We start from the raw sequence: 14814 nt of genomic DNA, 5'->3' as shown, positions 1-14814 counted from the left end.
CTTTTGTATCTAAAGCAAAATAATGCCTTCACAGGTTCTATATTATTTTGCCTAACTCCTTTAGTATGTTGAAATTTGTCCACTACTTCAAGTTAGCCAAAACCATTCTGTGTTATTTCACAGACATTTCATAAAGTAGGTTGGACTTACTTGGTGAGGGAGGAAGGGAAAATAAGTGCTTTTAAATTTGTTCCTTTAAGTAGGCAAGTATACACTGGATAAAGTTGTTAGGCAAATGTTGCCGGTTGCTTGTATTTCAAAATAATTTACTTGGTACTGAAAGACGGTCTTCTAAATGCTTTTGGCACTCTCTCCCCAGCTCCTGCCAGTGGATGGACATCAAACAGTATTAAACCACCTGGAACAACTGCTCCGAGTGAAAAATTGGCGACAGCACCTCAGCTAAATGAGCAAGACACCTTGGTTCAGAGGGCAGAGCATATTCCTGCGGGAAAGCGTACTCCCATGTGTGCGCACTGTAATCAAGTCATTAGGTTTGTATCTATTCGTCCTGCGGGCTCTCTGACAGCAGGGCTTTGTTTTGCTCTTGTGGTTTTTGATTCCTTAGTTACAAGTGTTTCAAGGCTTTATTTCAGAAATGCAGAACACTGTTTTCATGCATGGTTTATCTAACAAAACTGAGAATGAGAGTAATGATGGAGGAAAACATCATGAACTGCTAACAGTCACAGCCTTACAACCTGTTTTACAAAGAACCAGAAAGCTGGGTGAAGTTGAGCAAAAGTAAAACCAAAGAAAAATAAGCAAGTTAGTTTTCACTTATGCACTCATTCCAATAAAGTTGAGAAGTTTAGTTGGAAACCAATGAGAAAATAGAGTCTTACAAAGACTAACTTGTCACAAATGTTGATTTATAAACCAGAATTTCTAATTGGGAAGAAGAAAAATAGCGAGCTCCATCTATATAAGAAAAGCAAGGAATAGAGGTTCAACAATTGCTAGGACTAGATTAATAATAATTTCGTGCAGTGTTAGATTTCAAGCTCTTTGGTGGACCCTCTGTCCTTGGGCTGTTATGGTAGCTGGTGTCCTTGACTTGTATGACATGGATAGAAAAGACTAAGCAAAACAAACATGAGTTTGCCAAATGAGATTAAGTTCAAGAAATTGTGCTGAGCCCCTAAGATATCCCCTAAGATAAGATATCCCCTATCGTTAGCCAGAATTTCATATGGAGGAAGAATTGAATCTGGGTTGCGTTGTTCAGTCAGTGATTTCTGACAATTACTCATGATTGTCCCATCCAGGGAACTAAAATCATTTTTCGTGTCAATGTGCAAATCATCCTGATTTTCATCTATCTTGCATTCTATTTATTCCCTAAAATAGAGATTTTCTGGGGTTACCTTTGGAAGAAGGGGCAGGCAGCTTGGGACAACTACAAGGATGTTGTGAGGTTATGTAGGGAGAAAACTAGAAGGGCCAAAGCCCAACTAGAACTTAGCCTGGCTACTGCCGTAAAAGACAATAAAAAATAAATACATTACCAACAAAAGGAGGGCTAAGGAGAATCTCCATCCTTTATTGGATGCGGGGGGAAACACAGTGACAAAGGATGAGGAAAAGGCTGAGGTACTTGATGCCTTCTTTGCCTCAGTCTTTAATAGTAAGACCAGTTGTTCTCAGGGCACCCAGCCCCCTGAGCTGGAAGATGGGGACGGGGAGCAGAATGAAGCCCCCATAATCCAAGGGGAAATGGTTAACAACCTGCTACCCCACTTAGACACACACAAGTCTATGGGGCCCAATGGGATCCACACAAGGCTACTAAGAAAGCTGGCAGAAGTGCTCACCAAGACACTTCCCATGATTTATCAGCAGTCCTGGTTAACAGGGGAGGTCCCAGTTAACTGGAGGTTAGCAAATGTGATGCCCATCTACAAGAAGGGCCAGAAGGAGGATCTGGGTAACTACAGGCCTGTCAGCCTGACCTCAGTGCCGGGGAAGGTTATGGAGCAGATCATCTTGAGTGCCATCATGTGGCACATACAGGACAATCAGGCAATCAGGTCCAGGCAGCATGGCTTTGTGAAAGGCAGGTCCTGCTTGACCAACCTGATCTCCTTCTATGACAAGGTGACCCGCTTAGTGGATAAGGGAAAGGCTGTGGGTGTTGTTTACCTGGACTTCAGTAAAGCCTTTGACACAGTTTCCCACAGCATTCTCCTGGAGAAACTGCCTGCTCATGGCTTGGACGGGTGTACTCTTTGCTGGGTAAAAAACTGGCTGGATGGCCGAGCCCAGAGAATTGTGAATGGAGGTAAACCCGATTGGTAACCAGTCACAAGTGGTGTTCCCCAGGGCTCAGTATTGGAGACAATTCTGTTTAATACCTTTATCAATGATCTGGATAAAGGGTTCGAGTGCACCCTCAGTAAGTTTGCAGACAACACCAAGTTGGGCGGGAGTGCTCATCTGCTTGAGGGTAGAAAGGCTCTACAGAGGTATCTGGACAGGCTGGATCAATGGGCAGAGGCCAACTGTATGAGGTTTAACAAGGCCAAGTGCTGGGTCCTGCACTTGGGTCACAACAACCCCATGCAACGCTACAGGCTTGGGGAGGAGCGGCTGGAAAGCTGCCCGCTGGAAAAGGGCCCAGGGGTGTTGGTCGACAGATGGATGAATACAAGCCGACAGTGTGCCCAGGTGGCCAAGAAGGCCAATAGCACCCTGGCCTGTATCAGGAATAGTGTGGCCAGCAGGAGTAGGGAAGTGATCGTGCCCCTGTACTCGGCGCTGGTGAGGCCGCACCTTGAATCCTGTGTTCAGTGTTGGGCCCCTCACTACAAGAAGGACATTAAGTTGCTGGGGCGTGTCCAGAGAAGGGCAATGAAGCTGTTGAAGGGTCTAGAGCACAAGTGTTATGAGGAGCGGCTGAGGGAACTGAGGTTGTTTAGTCTGGAGAAGAGGAGGCTCAAGGGAGGCCTTAGCACGCTCTACAACTACCTGAAAGGGGGTTGTGGTGAGGTGGGTGTTGGTCTCTTCTCCCAAGTAACAAGTCATAGATGAGAGGAAATGGCCTCAAGTTGTGCCAGGGGAGTTTTAGATTGGATATTAGGAAAAACTTCTTCACCAAAAGGAAGAAGTTTGGAAATTTCTTCACCAAAAGGAAGAAATTCCCTGGAAGAGGCTGCCCAGGGAAGTGGTTGGGTCACCACCCCTGGAGGTATTTAAAAGGTGTATAGACAGGGTGCTTAGGGACATGGTTTAGTTATGGAGCTGGCAGTGCTAGGTTAAGAGTTGGGTTGGATGGTCTTAAAGGTCTTTTCCAACTGAAATGATTATATGATTGGAAGAAATGTATTCTTTTAAAATATTTTCTTCTTGCTTTTTCGGTCATCTGTGTTGTGGAACTGCAAGGGGAAAGTAATGCATTGTAATATTTCTTTCTTATTCATCTATGTCCCATGTTTTCAGTGAACAAAATAGGAGAGCCTGCGCTATGTTTCACCATGGTTAAAGAGAGACTTTTTTGATTAGAAAAAATGAGTTCTGAAAAAGAGGAGCTCTATGAGCTGTATAAATTTCATTCACTATAATAGAAAATCAGCCTTTCCACCATGGCTTTTTACAGCCTCTTGAGCCCTGGCTTGGACTCTGTATCAGAAGATGCAGCTAAGTCAAATAATTTGATCTCTAGGGGTAAATAGAGTCCAGCTTGTTTACTTCCATTAGATTTCTGTTCTGATAGTTCCCTACCAGTTCAGTGAACATCAGGTTAATTCTAGAGGACTCTGCTAACTGTTTTATGATGTTTTGGAGAAGTTTTTCCTACTTCCATTGTATATATCAAGGAAATAAAAATATATGATCTGAATCTCCTTGAAGCAATAGAAAAAACTTATACGAATTCCCAACATAGGTGTACATCTTTTCTAATCCAGATTTTTTGCTTCACCACAAAATGAAAGATTAGTATCTAAAAGGTCTACACAATTTTTTGGATGAGATTCATCTGATTTCTTAACAGTTTGGCGTATATAACCATCCTGTCTGTCTTTAGCATTCTAATTTTTTTGATCCCTGGGCAGTGGAGAGCTTTGAATTTGTGTCTAGTAAATAATATGCAAGCAACTATACACTTTCCTTTTTGTTTCCAATCATTTCAGATTAAAAATAAACACAAACATAGCAAACCCCTATATGCTGCATCTTTCATGCAAGAAACTTCAGTGTCTTTTACAGCACCTGTGGTTTAGCAGGGTTCACTGATGCTCTGTGCCATATGGTCTCACAGCACAGTCCACAGATTTCTGCTGAGCAGCAAACCTCTCCTCTCAGCCCTTAAATAACTTGCTGATTCTCCCTGCCTTGATCACATTAAAAAGGAGACGAGCTGCTGCCCTGTAAATTGGTCCATGGAGCATCCTTGCTCCTTAGTGGCTGCATGAGGAGAAACTGTGGAGCCCTACTTGACGGTACCTAAGCCATTGTCACCTATTGTAAGTGACACCACTTAGTGAATAGTAACTGATACTCACATCTAACTTCTTTGTAATTTGCTGGTGGTGTTTAAATCCTTATATTTCTTCATATGTTAAATGCCACCTCAATTATTAAAGGTAAGCATTGTTTCATTTGAGGATGAGTTGAAGTGCATTAATCAATGCCAAATATGCCTCATGTTCACAGCATACCATGGATTTGAAAGATTGCAGTGGCATTTTGCATTCAAGTTTTAGCATAATTACAGTTCATGCCCTTAGTGGTAGCATTACCTATGAAAAGGTAGGAGGAAGATCAAGTGTCATTGCATTGTACATCTGTTTTGAAGGCAAAATGCGTTGTGGATTCAGTTACTTTACACTCAGGCATAGAATGACAATGGCTGGTTGAGCCAAAACCATTTCTTAGAGACATCTTATAACTCTTTCATATATCTTTAATTATTCATACAGTGATTGTCTGAAGATTCCATTTTTTCCCAAAGCTTCATTAAGTAAGCTTTTCTTTCAATGTCTAAAAGAATCAAAGCTGGAGGCAAACCAAATTTCCCGTGATCTACTTGCTGTGATGGTCTGACAAACTTCTGACATTTCCCGATGAAGACTTCCGGTTTCTGGGCAGTTTTACTGAGTGCTGCAGTGCAGAGTTGGCTCTTCCTTTGAAGTCCAAATGTGTTTTCCCTGGATCTCCATTGAGAATGTACTCTTTGGCACGTCTGCTTGTGAATGATGATTTGGCTTTGTCACCTTTTCATACAATTTAATTGTTTTTAAAGGCAAAAGGGAAAAAGTATGAATCGTGCTTCCCTTTAGCATCTCCTATACAGAAACTATATATGGTGGTGTTTTTAAGTGAGGTGAAAAAGAAACTTCCCAGATCGTAGACTGCTGTGTGGTTAACTGTAAAGTGAGTGGCCTACTTAGCAGATGTGGAAATTCTTTTGATCTCTCTACCACCAAATTTCAGTTCTGGCTTGCTATGATAATAAAAGCCACATGAGAAGCTAGAGTATTGGCATACTAATACATCACGACCATACTGATAAAGTTATATTTAGCTACAAGGGGAAAGATAGTGAAATTACGCTTATATTCCATGTATGTTATTTACTACTTCTTCCAATTTGCCCATATTATCATGGCTACATGCATGACCCAGATGTTTTAGGTGGCTACCAAATTTACGTACCTGGTGACCCTTTGGGGCATAAGATTCTGTAAATACCATTGCAAACACATGAGAAACAATACAACAAAACACACCACCCCCACCCTCCCGACTGTTTGCCTCCATCTGCAAGTTTGGTTCATGTGGTCTAGATGGGGTTTAGATGGTAATGTCAGAAATTTCTTCAAAAATCCTTAGCATGTCAAAGTAGCCTGGGATAGAGGCGCATTTATAGCCAACTGTTGCTAGTTGGATCATCCCATATCTTTGGATGGAAGGAACATGGGGTTTTGGCACCACCTTTAAAAATATGTTCTAGTTGACAGAGGCATGTGGGATTTTTTTATTGATTTTTTGTTTTTAAATGGTGAAGGATGGATGAAGCCATCCTCCTAGCATCTCATGCCCTAGCTACTTCCCATAGGTTGCATGAGTGTGAGCATGCAGCCCCCTTACTCAAATCAGGGCTTTAAACTCCTTTTCAGATGAATACAGCAAGCAAATACCTTTCATTACTGGAAACTATAGTTTCAATTGCAAAAATATGCGGAGGCCAGGAACAACTCCAAGTTCTGAATATCATGTTTTAGTGTATTTTGCGTGGCAGGTGTTCGTTTTTGGGGTGTTTTTTTTTCTTTCTTCCATGTGCTTTGGGGCAGCTTTTAAGTCACTGGTATCATTAAGCTGCAGCGTCACCTTGACATGTTTAAACTACAGCCTGATTAAAAGTAAAATGGTATTTAGAAAATGTTCTTCTGGACACGTGTGTGCAGGGAGCCAGCCTGCTAATGGAACACCTCGGAGACATTGTGCAGGGCACGGCCACAGCTGTCTGGGGACCTGGGGAAAGAAACTCCGTAGATGCACTCTCGGGCTGTTCCCCATCCGTCTGCGTTCCTGCACGCTGTCCTGAACGGCTAACCTCGACATGTCAGAGCTGTAAACTCCGGAGAGCTAAATGCAGCAGATGTTGTAAAAATTCCTTCCCCTTCCATCGCTAGCATACTTGCTTTCCGTCGCAGAGCTAACCAAGCCTATCGTTTCAATGCAGATGGCCAGAAACTCAATCCTACCTGGAGCTGGGAGAGCCTCTTCGGTGTCAGCCCCGTGTTAATGAATCTGTTAAATTAGCCTGTGCTGACACGGCGCACTGAGAGCACTTTGTTGTACATAAGGGCTTGTATTGTTTGATCAGTACATAACTGAAAGGGCATTGATGTAAAAAGGTGCTTGTAGAGCAGCAGGAGGGTATCGGGTTAGGTCAGTGTTTGCACTGCTCAGGCATCCACTGGGAGCGGGGGCCAGAGAGCTGCGCTTGACCCCCACCTCCTTCCTTAAAGGGCTATAAGCTGCTCTCCAGGAGCTGTTTTTCTCTACTTTCTCTCCAATAATGAGGTGAATAGAAGAAACTGTTGCAGATTAAATATGTCCATCATCTCAGAAGGTGTGTGAGTTGTCCTAAATCTGCTTGAGTCCCTTGTTTTTGACTTCTCATCGTGTTGAAAATACATAGCATCTCTGAAGAAAGTGTAAAAGAGAAATGAAAATAATTACCCCTACTCTCAGTGAAGTTGCCCTCTGTCCTCTGCCCACTTATAGTCCCATCTTAGAGTCAGTATAACCCTGGAACCAAATTTTAAGGGTTTTTTTCCTTCTCTACTGCTGTTGCTTTGCTCATATGAGACTCTTTTCTTACTACAAAAATGTTCTTGTTGCTTACTCAATTTCAAAAAAATGTTTAGCAACAGAGTGGTGATATTAGTACCTTATACTTTTTTTCCAGCAAAGCATTAGATCAGAAATATTGGTGTTGGAAAAATGGGAAATCTGGTGGGAGAGGTGAACTTGAACCACAAAGTTCACCTGAACCCTAAATTCTGGAAGGTTGAGAGTTGGTGGGACCTTGGAGGCACCTCATTAAAGTAAATATGCTCATTAAAGAAATTAGCATGCTGAATATGTTTTTAAATAAATACAGATACAATGACGTGCTATTAAAAGCATCATTGTTTTGTGTTTTCAAATAACAGAGGAAGCTCTGTATTTGGAGTAAATGGTCCTATTTTAACTAGTTTCTGAAGGAAAAGGGGGAAGGAAAAAAAAAAAAGAGGACATATACACACACCCCTGCCAGCCCCCAACAAAAAATCCCCCCACAACCGGGATGGGTCATCCTGTAACAAACTTGTTGGATAAGGACAGCGTTTAAATTTTTGTCTCACAAGAAAGTGATATTATCAACTCTTAGTGCAGTCAAGTCTACTTGAACATTTGTGGCCTTGATACAAATGCATACTGAGAGAGCTGATTGTATCACTGAGTGAAATACCTATTTGCAATGGAGGGAAATAGTTGGGAACATGGGGACTATCTTTCTTCTTCTCTTTGCTAGCAGCCACTTCACAACGGTATCTAATGCGGTTCTAAAATAATACTTCTGAAATGCAGTGAAGAGAATTGGTATTTATTATGGTCAGGTGTTTGTGGGAGATCGTTCAATGGGAATAGATCTAGTCAGCACTTGATGCTTTCCTAGAGCCCATAGGAGGAAAGAGCGATGGAGCAGTATAAGGCTGTGCAAGTGTAATAATGGCACAGAGGTATCACACGTTAAGCCTATTAACAGCTTTTGCAGAAGCCAACCCAGGGGCATTTGCTGACAAAATCTCTTCTTTCTAATTCAGAGGACCCTTCTTGGTGGCTTTGGGGAAGTCGTGGCATCCAGAGGAGTTTAATTGTGTTCATTGCAAAACCTCCATGGCTTACATTGGATTTGTGGAAGAGAAAGGGGCGCTGTATTGCGAGGTCTGCTATGAGAAGTTCTTCGCCCCTGAGTGTTCGAAGTGCCAGAGGAAGATCCTTGGAGTAAGTGGCCACTTACTTATTGTTCCCATTTTTCAGTGGGAACAATAACCGCAGTGTTCAGTGCTTCTCTGTAATAAAATTCTCTTTTATCTGGCCCAGTTTGCGTTCCTCTAAACATACTCTGACATACCTTTTCAGCTCCCATCACATACAGAATATGTTTTTGGCTCTTCTTGAGACGTTGAGCCTTTTCAGTCTCTTTGAGGACTGGTGCTGTAGTCTCCTTGGCTCTTCCAAGTTCAGCTCCTGTTTTCATGAAGCTGTTCTGTAGCTGTTGTGATTACTAGATTTTCTTGAGCAAAATGCTTTTAATTGGCAGCTTTTTACAAAATCGAAGGGTGGGCAATCCTCCTTAGCTAGGCTGAGCACTGAGGCACACACTGGTTGGCTAGATGTGAAGTACTGAAATATTCCCAACAGTAATTGGGAATATTTCAGACGCATTATCCTACTCGGCACTAATATTGCTAATTTGAGCCTGCCAGCTGATTGTCCGCTGCCTTACTGCAGACAGCAATGTGTCTGGGCTCTTGTGTAACTGGGGTCACACAGGGCTCTGGCAGCACAGTTCTCAAGTCATATTTGGCACTATAGCATCTTCCAAAACAACACAGAGCAGTCGTAGTTTTCTATGTGGTGTCTTCTGATTAACTCTTCACAGACTTGAAGAGATGTCGGGGCTGCTGCTGAGGTGGGCAAGATCCTAATTAAAATGGAAAAGGTGAATAAATGAGTTGTTAAATCTGTCCAACTCTGCATTGAACCTTCCAAAAAATGAAAGGTTGCTTAGGACAAACAAGGAGATGTACCGTAAATAGAGCACCTCATCAAGTTTAACATCATCAGAAATTGCAGGCACCACCCGTTTTCAAAGTCGCAATAGGAAACAAAGTATTCTTGAAACAAATCAAGTGTGGAGGCATGGTCACCACAATCTAGTCATCACATCAAAATAATGTGTTAATCACACTTTTTCTAATCCCCACAGGAAGTAATAAATGCTTTGAAACAAACTTGGCACGTTTCCTGCTTCGTGTGTGTGGCCTGTCATAACCCCATCCGCAATAATGTCTTCCACTTAGAGGACGGCGATCCCTACTGTGAGACGGGTAAGAAGCAGCACAACTGAAGTTTATTGCAGCTGTGCAGGGAAGCAGGGCTTAATAAGGTTGGAAAAAAAGAGTAATTCCTTTTTCTCAAGCTTTGCTTCAGAAGAAGTGTCCTAGCAAATTCATGTAACTTTGATATGTCAATTCAAAGCAGCAACAAGTGCTGTAGATGCTTTGAGTTTGCAGCAGGAGAAGTTGGTGAGAATTTCTTCATCAGCTTCAGCAGGAGCAGGCTTCTTGTCACTGGTTGTACTTGTCCTTGTTGAGCCCTCAGCTGTAGGTATCAGTGATACAGCAAAGTGTTAACTTTAGGGTGACTTTCTAGTTGGTTTTAAAATAATCTGGAGTTTATGTAAATCTGCTTATTTACCAAACAAGCAAATGCAGTGGAGTAATGTTTTACTCCGAATAGCCTTATTCACAGCCAGGAGGGACTTCCAAGAGCAAGCAGTCTGCCCAGAAATTTTTTTTTTGCAGGAGCAGGGATAACATCTGTTGAACATAAGCTTGGGATAACAGAACAGGCTGTCAGGGGAAAAATACAGTGATATGATTACAGCACTTGAAAGCCTGATGAGCAATATTACGTGAAAGATGTGGCTTAGAAGTTCAGAGGGATTCTGGTTTGGTTTTTAGCACGCCCAGCTAATTGTATCTTTTTTATTAATATGGACCTTGTTTATTTATGTTTGGTTTCCTAGTTTGCTTAAAACTTTCCATGTACCCTTCTGGGCTGGGAAAGAAATAGATAGTATTTGGAAAACAATTCCACAAAATGGCAAAGAAACAAAATTGTATCAAAATTGTCTATCTTCATACCACATGCTGTTTACATCCATGTAAGAACCATCACTCAGACACAGAAAAGTCTGCGTTTTGACTTCTACTCTAAGAAGCATTGGAGTTTAACTAGAGCTGGAAGTGGATTTACCAGGAAAAGATTTAGCATGAAATCCTAGTGATCTGTTTGGAGCTAAGATTTCCTTCTGGGTTGATCCCACAGTTGTTCACAGCAGGTGCCACGAAGAGTGCTGGGTACTGAATGGATGAAGAAAACTGGCAAATTTATCCAAAATTTCTCTGTCAGAGCAGCTTTAATGAGGTGTTTGCAGATACAAAAGGACGCGCTAGGTTACTGCTAACTCAGTGACACAAGTAGGGTAATGTGTTGCTCCTCTTGAATTCATGGAGCAGCAGAGGAAAAGGGTATATGAGCAGCAGCATCCTCCAGTGTGACAGCATGGTGAAATTTCATCCTGAAGCAATCTGAAGCCCCTAATCTTGGAACAATTTGATGATTCAAAAATAGTACTGGAGGAATCGATAAGTCCCCTTTGGGTGGAAAGCTCGTGACCGGTTTGTTCTGCTAATATTGAATTCTTGTTCCTGCCACCAAATGACCCATATGTTGTGCGGTGCATTGATTTGTGCTACGGTTACAACTCCTGCAAATGCGCGCTTTTCTATACTGTGAGCAGGAAACACTGGGACAAAATGTCAAAAATATTATACTTCTTGCAAAGTTTATTTCTGAGATAGAAAGTTGCTAGCGCAAGTTAATGTAGACACATTCTGTGAGGTGTTGTTGGCAGTGATATGTTGTAATGGCTCTGGCTTTCTAACTAGTTGTTAATTTGAGATGTATTCATTCTTCAAAGACTTTTCAGTCCAGCTGGAGTTAAGAGTCTATGACTAATTTAAAAGAAAAAAGGAGTAAATGTCATTGCCAACTTTCCTTCTTCCTAGTGCAAAGAAGGGTTCTAATTTTAAATCTGTATTTGAAATTATAAGAGCATCAGCTATTGGTATTAAGGGGGTTTAATCTGCAAAATGTTCTTGTTTTGGATGTTGATGCTAAAATTAAATCAGAAGTGCAGATATCTACAACTTTGAACTTTTTTTAAGTGCAGAGATAGTAACCTAGTTTTGAAAATGCTGCGTGCAGGAAGCATTGATATGTGACTGTATGAGAAGGCTTCTGTGGTGTCGAAATTCAAGCACGCAAAAGCAAAAGAAAGCTGATGCCCTTCATTCTACCTTATCTATTGCCCTTTCTTCAGAAGGAAAGCCAATAAACTTATCAACACAAACCACAGGCCAACTTACAAAAGGCTTTAGCTACTGGCACCAGGAAAATATCAGTAAAAGATTCTGTATGAACTCAAATGCAAAGAGCTGAAACAGTATGGTCATGAGACTGTGTCCTTCAGGGGTTTTGGACAGAGGTGTTTTACCATTTGACATTTTTATTGTCTGTCTTCTGCTTAAACACTTGCAAATTCATGCCAGTGGCATGGATTAATGAAGGTGATCAGCAAAGCTCTTTCTTGCTACTGGCAGCTATCAAGGCCTGTGCCTTTCTGGAGCGCTTGTGTTCCCCGTCCTGCTGAGATGCCTCCTACGATGGTGCTTTTTGAGGTCATCATACAAAACACTGTATTACTAAACGGAAACAGGACTCTACCCTTGTGCTTGACACATGCGATAGGCCTCTGTTGGTTGTACTGCAGTAAGCACTAGAGCTTCAGCAGATCTGTATAATCTAGCAGAGAAACAAAATCTCCGTGTACCCTGCTTGCCACTCCTTACAAGGTTCTTTGAAACAACCCCTGACATCCAACTTCCTTCGCAGAGCCAGAGTGTTACTATTAAGGATGGAGTCCAAAGCGTCATTATGGTTGTCACTCTGTAGTTCATCTTATGAAGAAGTAATATTGCATGACATTATGTATTTGGCATGGTAGCATGTTGATCCCAAATTCTCTTGTGTTACAGCACTAATGCTCACAGAATCACAGAATCATTAAGTTGGTAAAGACCTTTAAGATCATCAAGTCCAACAGTTAACCCAACACCAGCGTGCCCACATGCTGTTGCCTTCTGTGCAGGAAAAAAAACGACGTTTCCTGCTTAGGATGGGGTGTTTGAGAGTTGAAATAAGTGGAAAAGACCAGACAACTTGGAGTGAAATTTAGGTCTGCACAGGTGGGCAGCAGAGGGCTGTGGTGACTTGTAGCCCCTGCGATGGCTCTACACACTTTCACACACCGAGACCATGGGGATGGGGGGTGTCAGTGCCTCACACGCAACTTTATACGTGTATTTTATCCTGTTAGTCTCCCCTGCTTTCTCTTTTTTAAGCTCTGCGGTCAGTGGGGAACATGAATGGTTGGGTGCCTTTGGTTTTGGTCCCTGCTTTTTCAGACTTCTGGAGGAGCTTTTCTCTGCTGACTCCAGGGGAGCCTCCAGAGGCACCAAGTCAATCTGGACCCTAAAAATGAATGTTGCAAATACCCTTCAGTGATACCCGTCGCTAGTAACCATCGTGACACCCCACTGATGCTTTTTGTTAAATGCAATAAATACACTGGCTAAAGCCTCTGGTTTGTTTTTGGTTTGTTTTTTTGATTTTGTTTTTTTGAAAGAGCCATGTAATAAACTCCAGTGACTAGAAAGCTATTCTGACTTGATCCAAATTGCTAGACTCTGTTTAGGACAGAAGCCTAACAATTGCATGATTTTGTGTAGTGCAGTCTGGGCCAAATATTGTGCCAGAACGTAGGCAGGAGTTCGTCACTCACTGAGGAGCTCTGTCGTGTGAACAGCCAGGGTATGCTTTCAAGGCAGAGCCAGAGCGAACGTACGGAGCATGTAGAGCCTGTGCGGGTGCTTTGCGAGGAGTGCCTTCCCCGCTCCCCGAGCACGCCATTGATCTCAAGGAAGTGAAACACCAGGAAGATGGAAGCATTACACTCTTGAATGGATAAGGAAGGCGATGAGAACTGAATTAGCGAGGAAAGGAGGGCATCCCGGTCTTTTGATCTCGGAGCAATTTATTCAGCATACCCAGTATTATAAAACTCGACAAGTGCAAACCCGCTGCTGTTGAAAGAAAAGCATGAAGGTTTCAAAGGGTCAGTCTTGCTTTTCTGCATATGCTTCATCTTTAAAATCTGTTTGTATTTGTTTCCAGATTACTATGCCCTCTTCGGTACTATGTGCCATGGCTGTGAATTCCCCATTGAAGCTGGAGACAGGTTTCTTGAAGCTCTGGGCCACACTTGGCATGACACTTGCTTTGTATGCTCAGTAAGTAAAGCTAGTCTATGTTTTAAACAAACCCATGGCAGCAATGCTTGTGCTAACCTGGCGGATGTGGGAGTTAACAGCTATAACCTCTCCCAATTCTCTAAGCCCAAACAAAAAGCACTTTCCCAGTTACTTGAAGGTGTGTTGCTATTGTGAGCCTTTGGCACTGATCCAGAGGAGTTGGCCTGGATTGCAGCCATGTGTCCTAGCATTTAACCCTTGACGTTTACTTCCTCGGGGCAAGCGTTGGAGACCATACAGGAACAGGCTGTGTTTCTAAAGTAGCAAGAGTGCTTTTGACATAAAGACACTGTAGCCAAAAATATCACCTCTGTGTATATATATATTTTTATATATCCAATCCTAACGATTGGATGTTTTCTTTAAAATGCTGAACCAAACTCAATTAAGAACCTGTTGACTTAAAGAAAGGAAGGTTATGCTTACACCAGCTATAGTATTACATGAAAAAGAGTGCTACTAAGAAAAAGGTAATAATTCTTATTCTTTGAATATATTTGTGCATAGAACAATGCCATGATTTGGCATTCTGAATAATGTGTGATGTAATTAATCCATCTCAATTGGGTGATCTTTTCTTTTTTATCCCATTTCAGGTATGTAGTGACAGTTTGGAAGGTCAAACTTTCTTCTCCAAGAAGGACAAGCCACTGTGCAAGAAACACGCTCACTCTATCAACATCTGATGCTTGGAGCTCATCTTGTGTAACAAATGTACTGAGCAGAAAGAAAGGTCAAAATGTCTGTGTTCAATAATCGGTTAAAATTATTTATGTATGATTTTCTAGAATGGAAGAGTAATTTGGAAACCTGCGGAGGGGGTTGCACACTAATTTTTAGAGCGTTTATCAGTTAAGGTTTTGCTTCATAAAAAGCTAGGAATTGGGAATTGCACCCTAGCCAAACGATGAGTGCCTTTACACTTGGCACATTGCTGCATTGGTTTCATGATTTTATGACCACATTTATATCTGCTTCAGTATAAGAAGGGAAGTGTCTATAAAAATAAATACCTGATATTAGAAATCTGGGTTTTGCTGCTATTCAACAAATAAAAGAAGATTGGCTTCAACGATCTAGATCGCTTTATTGGGCT

At 41.9% G+C, this 14814-nt stretch overlaps 1 protein-coding gene across 1 annotated transcript in view; it reads left to right on the top strand.

Moving 5' to 3' along the window:
• The window catches only part of PDLIM5 (PDZ and LIM domain 5), a gene marked incomplete at both ends in the record, with an annotated part of 125951 nt that extends 111547 nt beyond the window's left edge, over window positions 1–14404 (top strand). Inside the window, 5 exons of the mRNA XM_081999428.1 lie at window positions 320–494; window positions 8319–8499; window positions 9488–9608; window positions 13582–13697; window positions 14315–14404. Of these exons, the coding sequence (XP_081855554.1) occupies window positions 320–494; window positions 8319–8499; window positions 9488–9608; window positions 13582–13697; window positions 14315–14404 (683 nt within the window). The remainder of the gene's footprint in view (window positions 1–319; window positions 495–8318; window positions 8500–9487; window positions 9609–13581; window positions 13698–14314) is intronic.
• Window positions 14405–14814: the final 410 nt, after the last annotated feature.

Source organism: Phaethon aethereus (assembly GCF_964289735.1).
Source record: "Phaethon aethereus genome assembly, chromosome: 4".
Taxonomy (NCBI): Eukaryota; Metazoa; Chordata; class Aves; order Phaethontiformes; family Phaethontidae; genus Phaethon; species Phaethon aethereus.
The sequence above is the reverse complement of the archived record's forward strand: the minus strand, read 5'-3'. Positions and strand labels throughout refer to the sequence as shown.